The sequence below is a fragment of the Oryctolagus cuniculus genome, chromosome 7 (assembly GCF_051225735.1).
Source record: "Oryctolagus cuniculus isolate XC-2025 breed Fujian yellow rabbit chromosome 7, ASM5122573v1, whole genome shotgun sequence".
Lineage (NCBI taxonomy): Eukaryota > Metazoa > Chordata > Mammalia > Lagomorpha > Leporidae > Oryctolagus > Oryctolagus cuniculus.
The window spans coordinates 105818123-105831968 of record NC_142873.1 but is presented as its reverse complement, the minus strand read 5'-3'; the positions used below and the strand labels follow the sequence as shown (position 1 = coordinate 105831968).

The window sequence follows — 13846 nt, the reverse complement described above, 5'->3', positions numbered from 1 at the left end:
CCACAGCTGGTGGCTTCCACCCGTGTTGGACAGCACAGCTGTGGGGCTCCGACAAGCAGTACAAAGAGTTAAGAAAAATCGTAATTTCTAAAGTGGGGGAAAGACTTGGTGTATATTTATGCATTTGTTGAACGAGGTCATTCATCTTGATAAACAACTATCCTGGAACCACAGAAGGTGAGAAGAAAGAGGACAGCAGCTCTGTCCATCAGTTTGCAGCCCAGCCTCAGAGAGAGGGTGTGACCTGGGACAGCTGACCCAGCACCCTGCTCTGTCTCTCTCTCCTTGAGTTTCTCTGTCACATGACGAATATTCCAGCCTCTATCGCACTGCGCTGAAGGGATGAATGCTGTAGCCGCTTCTATGGAAGAGGCTTCATAAAAAGTGATTTGTAACCTAATTTATGTTGACGTAGGGCAAAGATATATTGTAAATCCCTTGGAAGGATTGGCTGCCAGGCACCTGAAGCCCTTTTATAATTACAGGTGGTATCCAGGCCCAGAATCAATATTTAAACACGAAAGCAGCAGATGGCAGTTTCGGGAGTTTTGTTGCAGTGTACAGCTCCATCTCCTTCCTGATCCTGGCCCCATCACAGGCTGGCACAGCATCTTCAAAGAATTTGGTTGGAGAGCAGAATGCAGCCAGTGAGAAAAATAAGGGAGTAGGTAGCAGTGAATGAACAGAAGAAGAGAGGGAAGCTAAAGTTTAGCTCTCACCAAAGTTTCCCTTATTTTTCTGTTTTATAGCTGTAAAACATGCTAGAAATCATTTTTGCTGCCAATTGGATCCATTTAGTGTAGGAGACCACCTAGGGTGTGTCCAGCTGGTCCAGCTGTTAAGAATTGACCCTGTAGATAGAGCCTGCTATCTGGGTTGGATTTTCAGCTTCACTACTACTGGCTGTGTATTCTTTTTTTTTTTTTTTCAGCACATTCTTTTTTAAAAAAATTATTTATTTACTTGAGAGGTAGAGTTACAGAGAGAGAGAAGAGAGAGAGGTCTTCCATCCGCTGTTTCACTCCCTAAATGGCCGCAACAGCCAGAGCTGGGTCAATCCAAAGCCAGGAGCCAGGAGTTTGTTTCTTCTGGGTCTCCCACACAGGTGTAGGATGGCCAAAGTGCTTTCCCAGGCACTTGTTACAGAGAAAACATTGCACATTACACTAAGGATGCTACAATGAGCTCACAGGATAGTGGGAAGATAGATCCAAAGATAGGAAACTTCAATAGACTGGCTTTTTAAACTTCCAGGTGTGTTCCCCCCCCCTTTTTTTTTAAGGTTTATTCACTTATTTATTTGAAAGGCAGAGAGACAGAGGGAGAAATAGAGATAGAGAGATAGAGAGAGAGAGAGAGAGAGAGAGAGGAATCTTCCATCTGCTGGTTCACTCCCCAGATGACTGCAACAGCAGGTCTGGGCCAGGAGCCAGGAGCCAGGAACTCCATCCTGGTCTCCCACGTAGGTGGCAGGGGCCAAGTACTTGGGCCGTCTTCCACTGCCTCCCAGTCCCATTAGCAGGACGCTGGGTGGGAAATGGACACCTGGAGACTCAAACTCCTATGTGGGATGCCACCATTGCAATCAGTGCTTTAGCCTGCTACACCACAATGCTGGCTCCAAGGCCTGTCTTTTGAGTTACCTCTTCTTCACTTTGGATTGGGATATTGCTGAAGGCATTCGTGAGTTTTGAAATCAAGGTCCTCGGGCTTAAACTCACAATTTATATGTGCGTTGTAACCAACGGAGTAGCTTTGGTGAAACTTTCACATGGAGCTGGGTTTAAACCAAGAATCAAGGTGGCCCTGCCCTCCAGATTGTGGGAAGAGCAAGTACGACAGGGAAAGAGGCGATCACAAGGATCACAGGGAGCTCACCAAGAGTCCTAACACAGGTCGAGCCGAGCACTCTGAACCGGTCCCCGTCCTAGAGCTCAGTGAACGCTCCAATAAGCCGGCACTGTCACGGGGTTAGCTTTGTTTTACAGATAAGAAATTTGAGGCAAAATAACTTGCCCAAGCTCACAGAGCTGCTATATGGTGGGACAAGAACACAAAGGATCTGCCCTGATGGGAGAACTGAGGTCAGGAGCATTCTAAGGAGAACCCACAGAGAGTTGTGATACTAAGTGCTCGGCTCGGATTCCCCGGATTTCCAAGGAGCCTTGATTATAGGCTCTCTTCTGTGGTGCACACTGAGCTCTGCAGTGGTCTTTATTATTGGAATCAAGGGAGGTTCAGAAGAAAGCGTTACTGTATGGCAAGCACAGTATGGTTTTACGTCTTAGCAAGAAATTATCTATTCACGGAGATACCTCTCCAAGAGATTTTTAATTTCAAAAAATGTGAATTGTGTTCTGAAATGTGTCAGGGTTTTTTTTTTTTTTCTGCTATTGATTACAGTCATGGAGTTATCTGTGGCACTGAAAGCCTTTTGAGGCGGAAGTCCTACCACAGGCTTATTGAGGGAGTTGCTCACTCTTCCTTTCCCAGGCAAACTTAAGGCAGAAAGGTTTTCCATATAAACTTTAAGTAACTTCCCCCAGAAACAGGCAGTTAGCCCAGTGTTTAAATTTTTTTTAAGATTTATTTATTTATTTGAAAGTCAGAGTTACATAGAGAGAGAAGGAGAGGCAGAGAGAGAGAGGTCTTCCATCTGCTGGTTCACTCTCCAACTGACCGCAACAGCTGGAGCTGTGCCGATCTGAAGCCAGGAGGTACTTCCAGGTCTCCCACACCGATGCAGGGGCCCAAGGACTTGGGCCATCTTCTACTGCTTTCCCAGGCCACAGCAGAGAGCTGGATTGGAAGTGGAGCAGCTGGGTCTCAAACCAGTGCCCCTATGGGATGCTGGCACTGGATGTGGCAGCTTAACCACTACCACTATGCCATAGTACTGGCCCCAAGCCTAGTGGTTAAGCTGCTTGCTGCCTACACTGGAGTACTTGGGTTCAATTCCCTGCTCCAGTTTCTGACTCCTGCCTACTGCCACTGCAGATCCTGGGAGGCAGCAGCAATGGCTCAAGTAATTGCGTTTGAGGAGTGAACCAGCAGGTAGAATCTCTCTCTCTCTCTCTCTCTCTCTCTTTCTCTCTCTGCCTTACTGCATCTCAAATAAATAGTTAGGAATTAAAAATTCCTGGGGCCGGCTCTGTGGCACAGCGGGTTAACACCCTGGCCTGAACCGCCGATTCGAGTCCTAGCTGCTCCACTTACGATCTACCTGCGGTGCCAGCATCCCATATGGGTGCTGGTTCAAGTTCTGGCTTCTCCACCTCCAATCCAGCTCTCTGCTATGGCCTGGAAAGCACTGGAAGATGGCCCAAGTCCTTGGACCCCTGCACCCACATGGAAGACCAGGAGAAAGCTCCTGGCTCCTGGTTTCAGATCAGGTCAGCTCTGGCCCAACTCTGGCTGTTGCAGTCATTTGAGGAGTGGACCATCGGATGGAAGACCTCTCTCTCTCTCTTCTCTCTCTCTGCCTCTCCTCTTTATGCTGTGTAACTCTGACTTTCAAATAAATAAATAAATCTTTTTTAAAAATTAAAAATTCCTACAAAACACAGCAGAAAAAAAAACTGAAGGAAAGATTCAATTAGATTTTTCTTCTTAGCCTACTCTTACTGATAGGAGAGGGTGACAATGACAGTGGGAACACTGGCCTGAGGCCCAATCAGCACTGCCAGAGAGTGTACAAGAACTTGTGTAGACACTCCTGGATGTACAAGACAACCCATTTGGTTAGGCAGGCCCTCGCTCATATCCACCAGAGGGCGCTCTAAAACCTCACATTACTTTTCTGTAAGGACTACTTGAGGCAGTTCCTTAACTTCAAGGTTCAGCACCCTCATCAAAATGATAAGATGTATAGCTGACTTCATTTATGTCATCTTATTTTAATCATCAGACATGGTCATTACTGGACCTTCATTCTGTTTCCTATGACAATGGAAGACAACATTACCAATCAAGGTATTGAAGTCCCTTATGCAAACCCTTAAGAAAATGGAGCCAAATAGTGTTGTTTCTTTTTTTATTATTATTATTATTATTTATTTTTTGACAGGCAGAGTGGACAGTGAGAGAGAGACAGAGAGAAAGGTCTTCCTTTGCCGTTGGTTCACCCTCCAATGGCCGCCGCGCTGATCCGATGGCAGGAGCCAGGTGCCTCTCCTGGTCTCCCATGGGGTGCAGGGCCCAAGTACTTGGGCCATCCTCCACTGCACTCCCTGGCCACAGCAGAGAGCTGGCCTGGAAGAGGGTCAACCGGGACAGAATCCGGTGCCCTGACCGGGACTAGAACCCTGGGTGCCGACGCTGCAAGGCGGAAGATTAGCCTAGTGAGCCACGGCGCAGGCCCATGTTGTTTCTAATGATTGAAATAATATAGGTATGGAGCTCTGGATCAGAAGGAAAGGGAGTGCTAACCTGTCACTTGTTGTGTCTTTCCTAAATATTGGGCATCCACAAACAAGGTTATAGCAAATATAGAATTCAAGGCTATTAAAGATTGAAAATCCTGGGGGGAAAAATGAGGCAGGCTGAATGTGCTTATAGATGTAGAACCCCTGATTCATGGTAAAGCCCAATAAATGTCGGTCTTTTCTTTATCACCGCCCATATACCCAGCCTGGAGTATAAATAGGTTTATCCGAGAAGAGTCAACTGGCTTCTTGGGTCTGCAGTTTTTTTAGGTTCACAGCTTGCCTCCTTGTGACTCAGAGCCTGCTGGCTTTGGGGGAAAAATGAATTATAGGTCCCCATCTTCCCCAAATTGCTGAATTCATGCCCACTGTTGATGCTGAGTGCCAGAATACACCACAGCTAGAGAAGGTGCTTTGCAACTTGTGTGCAAGGGTGACTGGGGATTCGAGCTCTGAAACATGGCTGTCCATGTCTACCAGTTCATTGTCTCAGGCTTGGAGGTATAAGGAGCAGTGCATGGTACTGGAGGGCACAATGACCTAGATGTTGAGAGCTCTGAGTTCTACTCTTCTCCATCTAATCCTTTGAGCAAAAACCACTCTGGACCCCAGTTTCCCCATTTGTAAAATAAAATGTTGAATTAATTGTGAATCTATAGTATCCCTTCAGTTTGGTGGTTCCATGATGATATTGCATTCCTATAGGAACAGGCATAATCCAAGAGTGGTGGGCTATGTATACTATTTGCACATTTTATTTTGCTATTTTTTTAAACCAAACTAATGATGCTGTTTTCAGTTGCTTTAGAAGACTAAGTACCCATCTGGCTAAATACCTGTTTTCCTGCTGGCTTATTGAATTTTTTTGTTCCATGGAGCCTGTTGAATAAGTTAGGCCCATTTTCCAATTTGATTAAGATTAATTACGTGAGAGAAGCTAATCTTTATCCTAATAATTGAACTTGACATTTGGTATGAGCATAATCCACAGGATGCTTGTTGAACTACTTCCACCCAATCCTCACCTCTTCACTGATCTTTTCAACCCTAAAATATGGGATTTGGAGGACAAAATGCAAGGGTCTGGGACCAGGCCCTCCACTACTCTCTTGGTCCACACCTCTATGTAATAGATCACTGTGATCAATTGGATTCACAGCAGTCACCATGCAAGGTCATTGGATCCAAGGTGACATGTTCCCCCTATTTTTAGCACGTTATAATTAGACTAAAATTTCTGGAGTGTCTATGAAAGAGAGTGAGAGAAAATAAAGGTGGTTTGCAAGGTGCTTTTTTCCTATTATAGCTCTGATTCCTCGGTTGCTAGAGTGGGACTAAAGCCTCTTGGGTCCCTGGCAGGAATAGGGAGTTTCTTGAGGTCAGTTAACTCCTGGGGAGTGCCTTGGGGTGGGGGAGCATGGAGTAGGAGTGGGCGAAGTCCTACCTCTGGACCTCCAGAGAAGAATGGAGTGAGAGGGAGCTGAGGAATGGTCTTTGCTAGCAATGGCTTTCATTTAGCCTGTTTTTCTCCTCTGGCAAAGGCCATTTATTAATAACAGTTTAGAACACCATACTTTAGAAAGCACTTGCTTATTTTAATCCACATGACAGGCCCATGAGATCAGCTGTGATGGATATTTGAAATGATAACTTTAAGAAGAGACTGAATGTTCACCCAAAAGGGTTGCCAAGAAACATGACATTCACCTGGGGCATTGACCATAGTTTAAGATCCAGTCTTGGGCCTTGTGGCTCCAGAAGGATCCTTAGAATGGATCTGCATTAATCAAGCTCCCAGAAATGGAAATATAAAAAGCTGGATGCTTGTGGATTAATTTACAGTGAGAAATGCAGCTGTTGGGCCAACCAGCAGGCTTGAATCAGCAAATTGGAACATTCTCTCCCAGTATGCTAATTGTTTCAGAAGCCAGATTATCATCAGAAGGCCGATTTAATCACTTAAAGTGAAAAACACAAATTTTTCGTGAATCAAGTGTTCATGACAGCCCAGCCTGTCCTATCAGATAACTATATAGGAAACCAAACTGTTAGAAGACTGGTGAACAAGGAACCAGATCAAGGGGCACTGGCTGATCCTAAGGTGTGGCTTTCAGCAAAGGCAGCTGGAAGCCCTGCCCACCCATGGAAGGATTAGTCTTGCCAAGTCTGGGGAACCAAGCCTTCATCTCCCTGCAGTAGGCAAGGATGGGCACTGCCAGTGCTGGACGTGACAACTTGCCATTCTCTCTGCTTCTGTTTCCTATGATCCTTGTCCAAAGAGGGCTACAATACAAATAATTACTTTTCTGCTTGCTTTCTGGGATTGCTCCCAAATGATCTCAATTGGAATTTTTGCCGTTCCAAAACTTGTTAGTCACACATTTATGAACAGCGTCTTAGTTTCCTAGCACAGATGGCTAATTCAGTACACTAAGTATAGATTTTACTAGTTTAGCTCTTGAAAATCTTGCACTGATGTCTTGAACAGCACCGCGCTTTCTATATAAAAGTCATACGCATGCATGTGTGTTTCACAAATTTAGAAATGGGGACTCAGGTGCTGAATGCCTTGCACTGGGTCTGTGGGATTGGCAGAGCTGCAGTTCAGATCCAGGTCTTCCGAGTTCCAATCCCACACTTGTTCCATGGTTCATAATCAGGTTGTCTACCATTGGTAAGTCTACTACTAGTAAGGAAAATCAATATGTTTTGGAGAATTATCTTTAAAATATGTTAACTGTGGTCCTTTTTTCTAATTCGCAGTGTGGAGTGGGGGTGGAGAGGAGACGATGTAAATAAAAAGGTCACTCAGATGTGGCCGCCTGTAGCACAAGCCTGGGGTCCAGGCACAGAGCATCCAGCTATCTTGTCTGAGATTAAACATTAGGTCAATGTGTTTTGTTGCAGAATCTGAGTATATCAGAGGCAAGAGGGAAAATCCTCCACTATCGAGTGACCTTGTGGGAGATGGCAGGAAGGAAAACTACACTACAGAACCTCACAAGACACACCTCCTGGACCTGGGTCGTTCCCAGAACTGGATATTGGGCTGCAGCTGTGTCTGCAGCCAACTCAAAAGGCAGTTCCCTGCCAACTAGTATTAACATAACAGACCTGTGCGGGGCAGGTAAGTGCCAACTTTTTTTTAATACTGACTGCAGAGACCATGTCTTCCTGATGGCTTATCTCCTGCAGGCCTGGCCCAGGGCCTGGCATGAGCCATCAGGAGGTTAGACTTTGGAATCAACAGCTTGAAGAAGCCATTGAGTGGCCTTGGATAAGTGAATCAACACCTCTGAGCTTCAATTTCCTCCTCTCTTGAAATAGAGATGATTTTATCTACCTTGCAGGTTCTTGTGAGGTTAAATATATACTTAATAAGTATTAGTTAAGAAAATACCAGCTACATTAAATTGAACACTAGTATATAACTTTTACAGAAGCAAGAGTTATATATATTAAGTTTTAGAAAAACATTTTACACTTACAGTCAAAACATATTTTAAAACCAATGATGTTAAAATCAAATTCTAACTATAACGGAACTCTAGTAAAATTTTGCTATACTACAGCTCTTTATTATACAAATTTAGTTACATATTCAGTAATATTCATTGAAAAACTTCCTACTGGATGTAAAATCTCATGTTTTATAGTCACATGCTCTAAAAATTAACTTCTCAAGATAAAAGCCTGTGACTTGCCAAGAAAATGTTACAAATGCCATTTCTCAAGATCTGCATTGCAGAAGAATTCCATGTCAAGATCGTTGGCCTACCTTCAAAAAAAATAGACTAAAGCTCTTAAATTAGATTCTTCCCTAAAATTCAGTGAGACAATTTTGTCTACATGTGGATGTAGTAACAACGTAAAGATGTTTCTATGAAAACACTGTTATTTTATTTACACTGTTAAATATTGGTTATATATCTTTTCAGTCATATATCTGAGACCATAGAGATATGTAGTAGATGAAAATGACCAGAATAAAATACAAGTAAACGCTGATGCATCCTTGAGGTAGTATATGAGTTAGGAATTGCTCTGAGGAGTAAAAATTGCTCTTCTCAAAGGCTTGACTGCAGTGGCTAATTGATTCTCTCCTGTAAAAGTTCAGAAATAGACAGCCAGGGCTGGTGTGATAGCTTTGTGACTTCCTCAAGACTCCAGGCTGTCTCTCTCTGCTTCCTCTGCCACACTTGGCTCTCATCCTTGCAGTGGAATTGGTCCAAGATGGCTGCCAGAGCTCTAGTTACTTCCTCTGGACAGCAGAAAGGAAGGATGAAAGGAAAACTCGCTCCTCACTCTCATGGAGCTTTGCCCAAGGTCTCGTGGTGACATTTTCCCTGGGCCTCACTGGCCACCCCAGCTGCAAAGGAGTTGCTTCAGGCAGCAACATTTTCTTGTTAAGGAAAATGAGAAGAAGGTATTTGGTAGGCAACTGGCAACCTCTGCTTCATGGAGAAAAGAGAGCTGAGGTAGAAAACTTGACGGAAAGAATGGATTAATTGTGAAAAAACATGTCAACTTTATGCATAATAAACTACAATTTTTTAAACACCATAAGTAAAGCTTTAAAACTCAAGTAAGATTTTATATATAAATATACATATAATATAAATTATACATAATAATATAATAAGATATATACTACCTATCACAAAGTTTGGACCAAAGAAAGTTAATGTCTATACATATCTATAATCTATTTAACTTTTTCAAATATGTAAGAAACCAAAGGATATGAACAGGAAACTCAAAACGGAAGTATAATAAGATCAATAAAGATATGAAAAGAAGTTTAGCCTAACTAGCAAATTTTGAAAAAACGTGAGAAACCAGATCAGAATGACAAAGTCAGTAGAATTAGCAAACCTCATGCTAGGGAAGGGGCAGGGGGCACCTTGAAGGTGCTGGGGATATAGATAGGTACAACTTTCTGAGAGCAGTTTGGCTTCAAATATGAACATGTCTTTCAACAAAAAATTTTTACCACTAGAACTATATCCTCAGAAAATGATAAGTGCTGAAAATTGTATATAGAGAATGTTTGTTGAAAAGTTGCTTGAAATGGTGAAACACCATAAATGAGATAAATGCAATAACAGAGAGTGGACTTTCACCTGCCTTAATCCTATGCCAGCATTGAAGTGACGATTATCTTTATTGTCATGGAAGGATGCACATATGCACAAAGTAGGCTTTCAAGAATATACATGGAGTGTTGCCATTTTAAACGCTCATGTACAATTTCATGAGTACATATGCATTACATAGTAAAAAAAAAAAAGTCCAATAGTATACTCATGGAAATATTAATAGAGGTCACCTCTGAATCAGGTAATTTTTTTCCTTTTTGCTTTTCATATTTAAAACATTTTCTTTAATAGATCAGAACTACATATGTGGTTTTTACAGTGAATTCTATGGCTGTATCCTGTTGTTTTAAAAATGTAATGTATCAGAATACCTCACTTCTTCAAGCCTCACTGCAGAGTGGGTTTGGGGTAGTAGAATCTTGTGAACTTTGTGGTCCCATTCCAGATTCCTTACTGAGATTTGGTAACAACTTCTCCAAGCGACACACTCATCATTTTAGAGTTTGCCTCTACTTTATTCATTCAACAGTCTTTTATTAAGCATATACTAGGTAAGACAATTGGAATCCAGCCATAGGTAAAAAGAGTAATTGAGATCCTCAAATCACATGAGAAGGACAGGTGTATAAACAAGTAAACTGTGCTACAGTTTTATACACATGAGGTTAGAGGTCCTCCAGGAACAGAGAAAAGCCAAGTCGTGGGCTGAGGAGGAGGCACCATGTGTACCGAGGGTGAGGAGGCAAAGGGGCATGGCCAGATGAGGGAGTGCAGATGTGCATGTATGAGGGTTTGTTTAAAAGGAGAGATTGGGGGCCGGCGCTGTGGCGCAGTTGGTTAATGCCCTGGCCTGAAGCGCTGGCATCCCATATGGGCGCTGGTTCTAATCCCAGCTGCTCCACTTCCTATCCAGCTCTCTACTGTGGCCTGGGGTAGCAGTGGAAGATGGCCCTAAGTCCTTGGGCCCCAGCACCCGCGTGGGAGGCCTAGAAGAGGCTCCTGGCTCCTGATCGGCGCAGTTCCGGCTGTTGCGGCCAATTGGGGAGTGAACAATCAGATGGAAGACCTCTCTCTCTCTCTCTCTGCCTCTCCTTCTCTGTGTAACTCCAACTTTCAAAGTAAATAAATAAATCTTAAAAAAAAAAAAAAAAAAAAAAAAAGGAGAGATTGGCAGGCATTCAGATTGAAAAAGAAGAACCGAGAGTGGAGAATAAAGGCAAAGGAGGAAGAGCGGCAAATGGAATGAAGCCCCTGGGCAGGTGGGAGATACTGGGGTCCAGTGATACAAAGAGGAAAGAGGAACACTTGGCCCTATGAGAATGGACAGCTGCACATCACTCCATTGGAAGTAAGGATGGGGTCCCTGCACAGCACAGCAGGGAGCCCAAGCAGGACACGCATAAATCTTTAGAACTGAGCTATGGCAAAGGGGGTCCTGGCAATGTAGGGCTCTCAGGGCACTACTGTCTCTCCTAAAACTGCACCTGAATCGTCCAATACAGGGAGTAGGGCATCGCAGAGTGGCCTGGAGGACAAACTGGCAGATTGTGTGACCCTGGCCTTGACAACCTTTGTCCTTGAACGAGCTATAAGAAGAACGTGACGCTGTGCCTTCCCTCCTTCAGTCTTAGTTGACGCCATTCACACGTGCATCTTTCCTTCTAGAATGCAAAAAGCCATACCTCCCACATTATTTATGCTGACTTTGAGAAACTAGAGACAGATTTATTACAAAAGACACTTACACACCATTGTATATCCCGAGGCACAAGAATGATTTTGTTGGCTTATGGTTCTGAAAATTGAATGTGTGCTAACCATTCATCAACAAGTAAAATCTACTTAATATTTCAAAGGTTCTATGCTCAAGAATTTTTGAAACTACAGGAAGAGACATACACCAGCGCAGTCATAAATAGGCCCACACAGATGTCAGAGGCTGAGTCACGGGAGTGAAGTAACTTACCCCGTGTCACGCATCCATTTGGTGCAGAGCTTCATGGGAGAGCCAGGCCACCTGAATCTCAGGTGGACACTTTTTCCAAGCGCCTCATGGACTTCGTACAGAAGCTCGCAGTCAACATGGAGGCGGGAAGCTGAGGGACTGGGGCTGAAGGAGTAGCTGTGAAGGGAGAAAGTGAGCTGTCAGCAGCTCCGAAGGGGGCGAACATGCCCTGGCAGACTTCACGAGGGAGGAAATTCAAGGCTGGCTTCTGGCGATTGTGGTGAGTCACAGGCTGAAGGCCTTGGGGGCAATGCCAAGTTGATTTGTTTAGCTAATTCCAGGGAGAACAGTGCTTAGAAAAGTTCTTTGACTATTTTATCCCAACACCAGAAAAGGATCTTGCAACCACAGTGCTGAATAAATATTCGTATGCACTGAATGAATGTTTCATTTTCAAAAAAAAAAAAAAAAAAAAAAAACAAACAAACAAACAAAAAAAAAACACACACACAAAGCCATGACATAATCAGGATATCAAAAACCAACGTAAATGAAGACTTCTGGGGAATTCCAGGTCCTGATGAGATGGCAACGCACAGGATGCAGGCTCTCACCTCCAAACCCAGCACTGAAGAGAGAGAAGACAGGAATCGCTTAACTCCACTAATGGGAAATAATGATGGGAAGGGGAAGGCCAAGCAAGTGTTTTCTGGTTGTACTCTCGTATTCCTAGTCCATGTTCGCCTGGTGTGACCATTGCCCAAGCAGCTCTACGGTGGGACAGGAAAGTCCAAGGAAGCCCTGGAAGCTAGCTTGGGAGCAGAGTGCCTGTGAACTGGCTCGCCCTTGAGCATTTTCTCTGCCACTCACCCCATGGGCTGGGCAGTTACAAAAAGAGTAACAGCTCTGCCCCCTCATGAAGAGTAGTGTCTGCCGTAGAAGCATTGGCAGGTTCTGGAGGTACCAGGTATGCTTAAGAACCTGCGTGCAGGTTGCATCACTACAGGATCTGTGGCCTCTAGGTTTCCACCCTGAAAATCACTTCCTCCCCACCCTCCACTTACATGGAGGACCATGAGCTATCACTCTTCTGCTCATAGGAAAACAGAGATGGAGACTGTTGATCAATCTGAGAACATAAAACATGATCCCAAACGATAAGCATTAGGAAAGATCCCATGAGGATAATTTCTGAGGATGAAAGGCAATAAAGCTGTATCATAGGTACAACCTGTGTCATCAGAACAGAACAAGTTCAACCAGAAAAACAGGACTTAGAATAAGTATAATAAGTATCCTTAGAAAGAGAAGAGCAAATCCCAGAAATGCGAATCAGAAACGGGTCATTGGGAAGCAGATCCAGATAGAGACAATACAGAAAGTTTAGTTGTTGACATAAAGGTCTTGGCCCAAAGGTTAAATAGCAGAGCCTGATCTAAAATGATTGAATTAGTGAGTGGAAGACTTAGGGAGAAATTCCTACAGAAAGCATTAAAAGTGGCTAAAGAAATTGAAAGATGAGAAAAATTCCAACACAGAAATAGCAATACTGACAACCATCCAAAAGGAATCCCAGTGAGAAAAAAAAAAAAAAAAAGAAAGAAAGAAAGAAAGGAAATGGAGGGGAAGAATTCATTGAAGACTAGTGGTCAAGAACATTACAGAATGACAAAACGAACATTTGGTGTAGAGAATAAGACACTGCTTGGGACTCTCGCATCCCATATTGGAGTACCTGGGTTCAAGTGCCAGATCCAGCTCCTGACTCCAGCTTCCTGCTAATGCAAACTCTGGGGAGCAGCAGATAATGACCCAAATACTTGGGTTCCTGCCACCCTCTTGGGAGAACCAGATTGATTTCCTGGCTCCTGGCCCAGTCCTGGCTGTTGCAGACATTTAGCAAGTGAACCAGAGGACAGACAATCTGTCTCACCTTCTCTCTGCCACTCTGCCTTTCAAATAAATAATCTTCAAAAACAAAAAGAAATAGAAGTAAGAGAAAACTAAAGGTAAGAAAGTAAATCAGGGAAACAAAACATAACGAAATAATAAAGGCAGGGCCGGTGTTGTGGCACAGCAGGTTAAGCTACTGCTTACAACACTGGCATCCCATATGAGTGCCAGTTCAAGTCCCTGCTGCCCCACTTCTGATCCAGTTTCCTGCTGAAGTGCCTGGGAAAGTAGCAGAAGATGGTCTAGGTCCCTGGGCTCATGTCACCCACATGGGAGACCTGGATGGAATTTCTGTCTCCTCCCTTCAGCCTGGCCCACCCCCGGCAGTTGCAGCCATTTGGGGAGTAACCCAACAGGTGGATGATTCATTCTCTCTCTCTCTCTCTCTCTTTCCCTCTTGGATCCAGTCAGTGAAGTGAAGTCAC

The 13846-nt window shown here is 43.9% G+C and overlaps 1 protein-coding gene across 8 annotated transcripts in view; it reads left to right on the top strand.

Moving 5' to 3' along the window:
• Positions 1–13846, top strand: part of IL12RB2 (interleukin 12 receptor subunit beta 2) — a 95772-nt gene that overhangs the window by 46095 nt on the left and 35831 nt on the right. For all 8 annotated transcript variants that reach the window (XM_089337243.1, XM_051856367.3, XM_070078290.2 and 5 more), the window contains one exon: positions 7332–7551. In XM_089337243.1, the coding sequence (XP_089193369.1) occupies positions 7332–7551 (220 nt within the window). The remainder of the gene's footprint in view (positions 1–7331; positions 7552–13846) is intronic.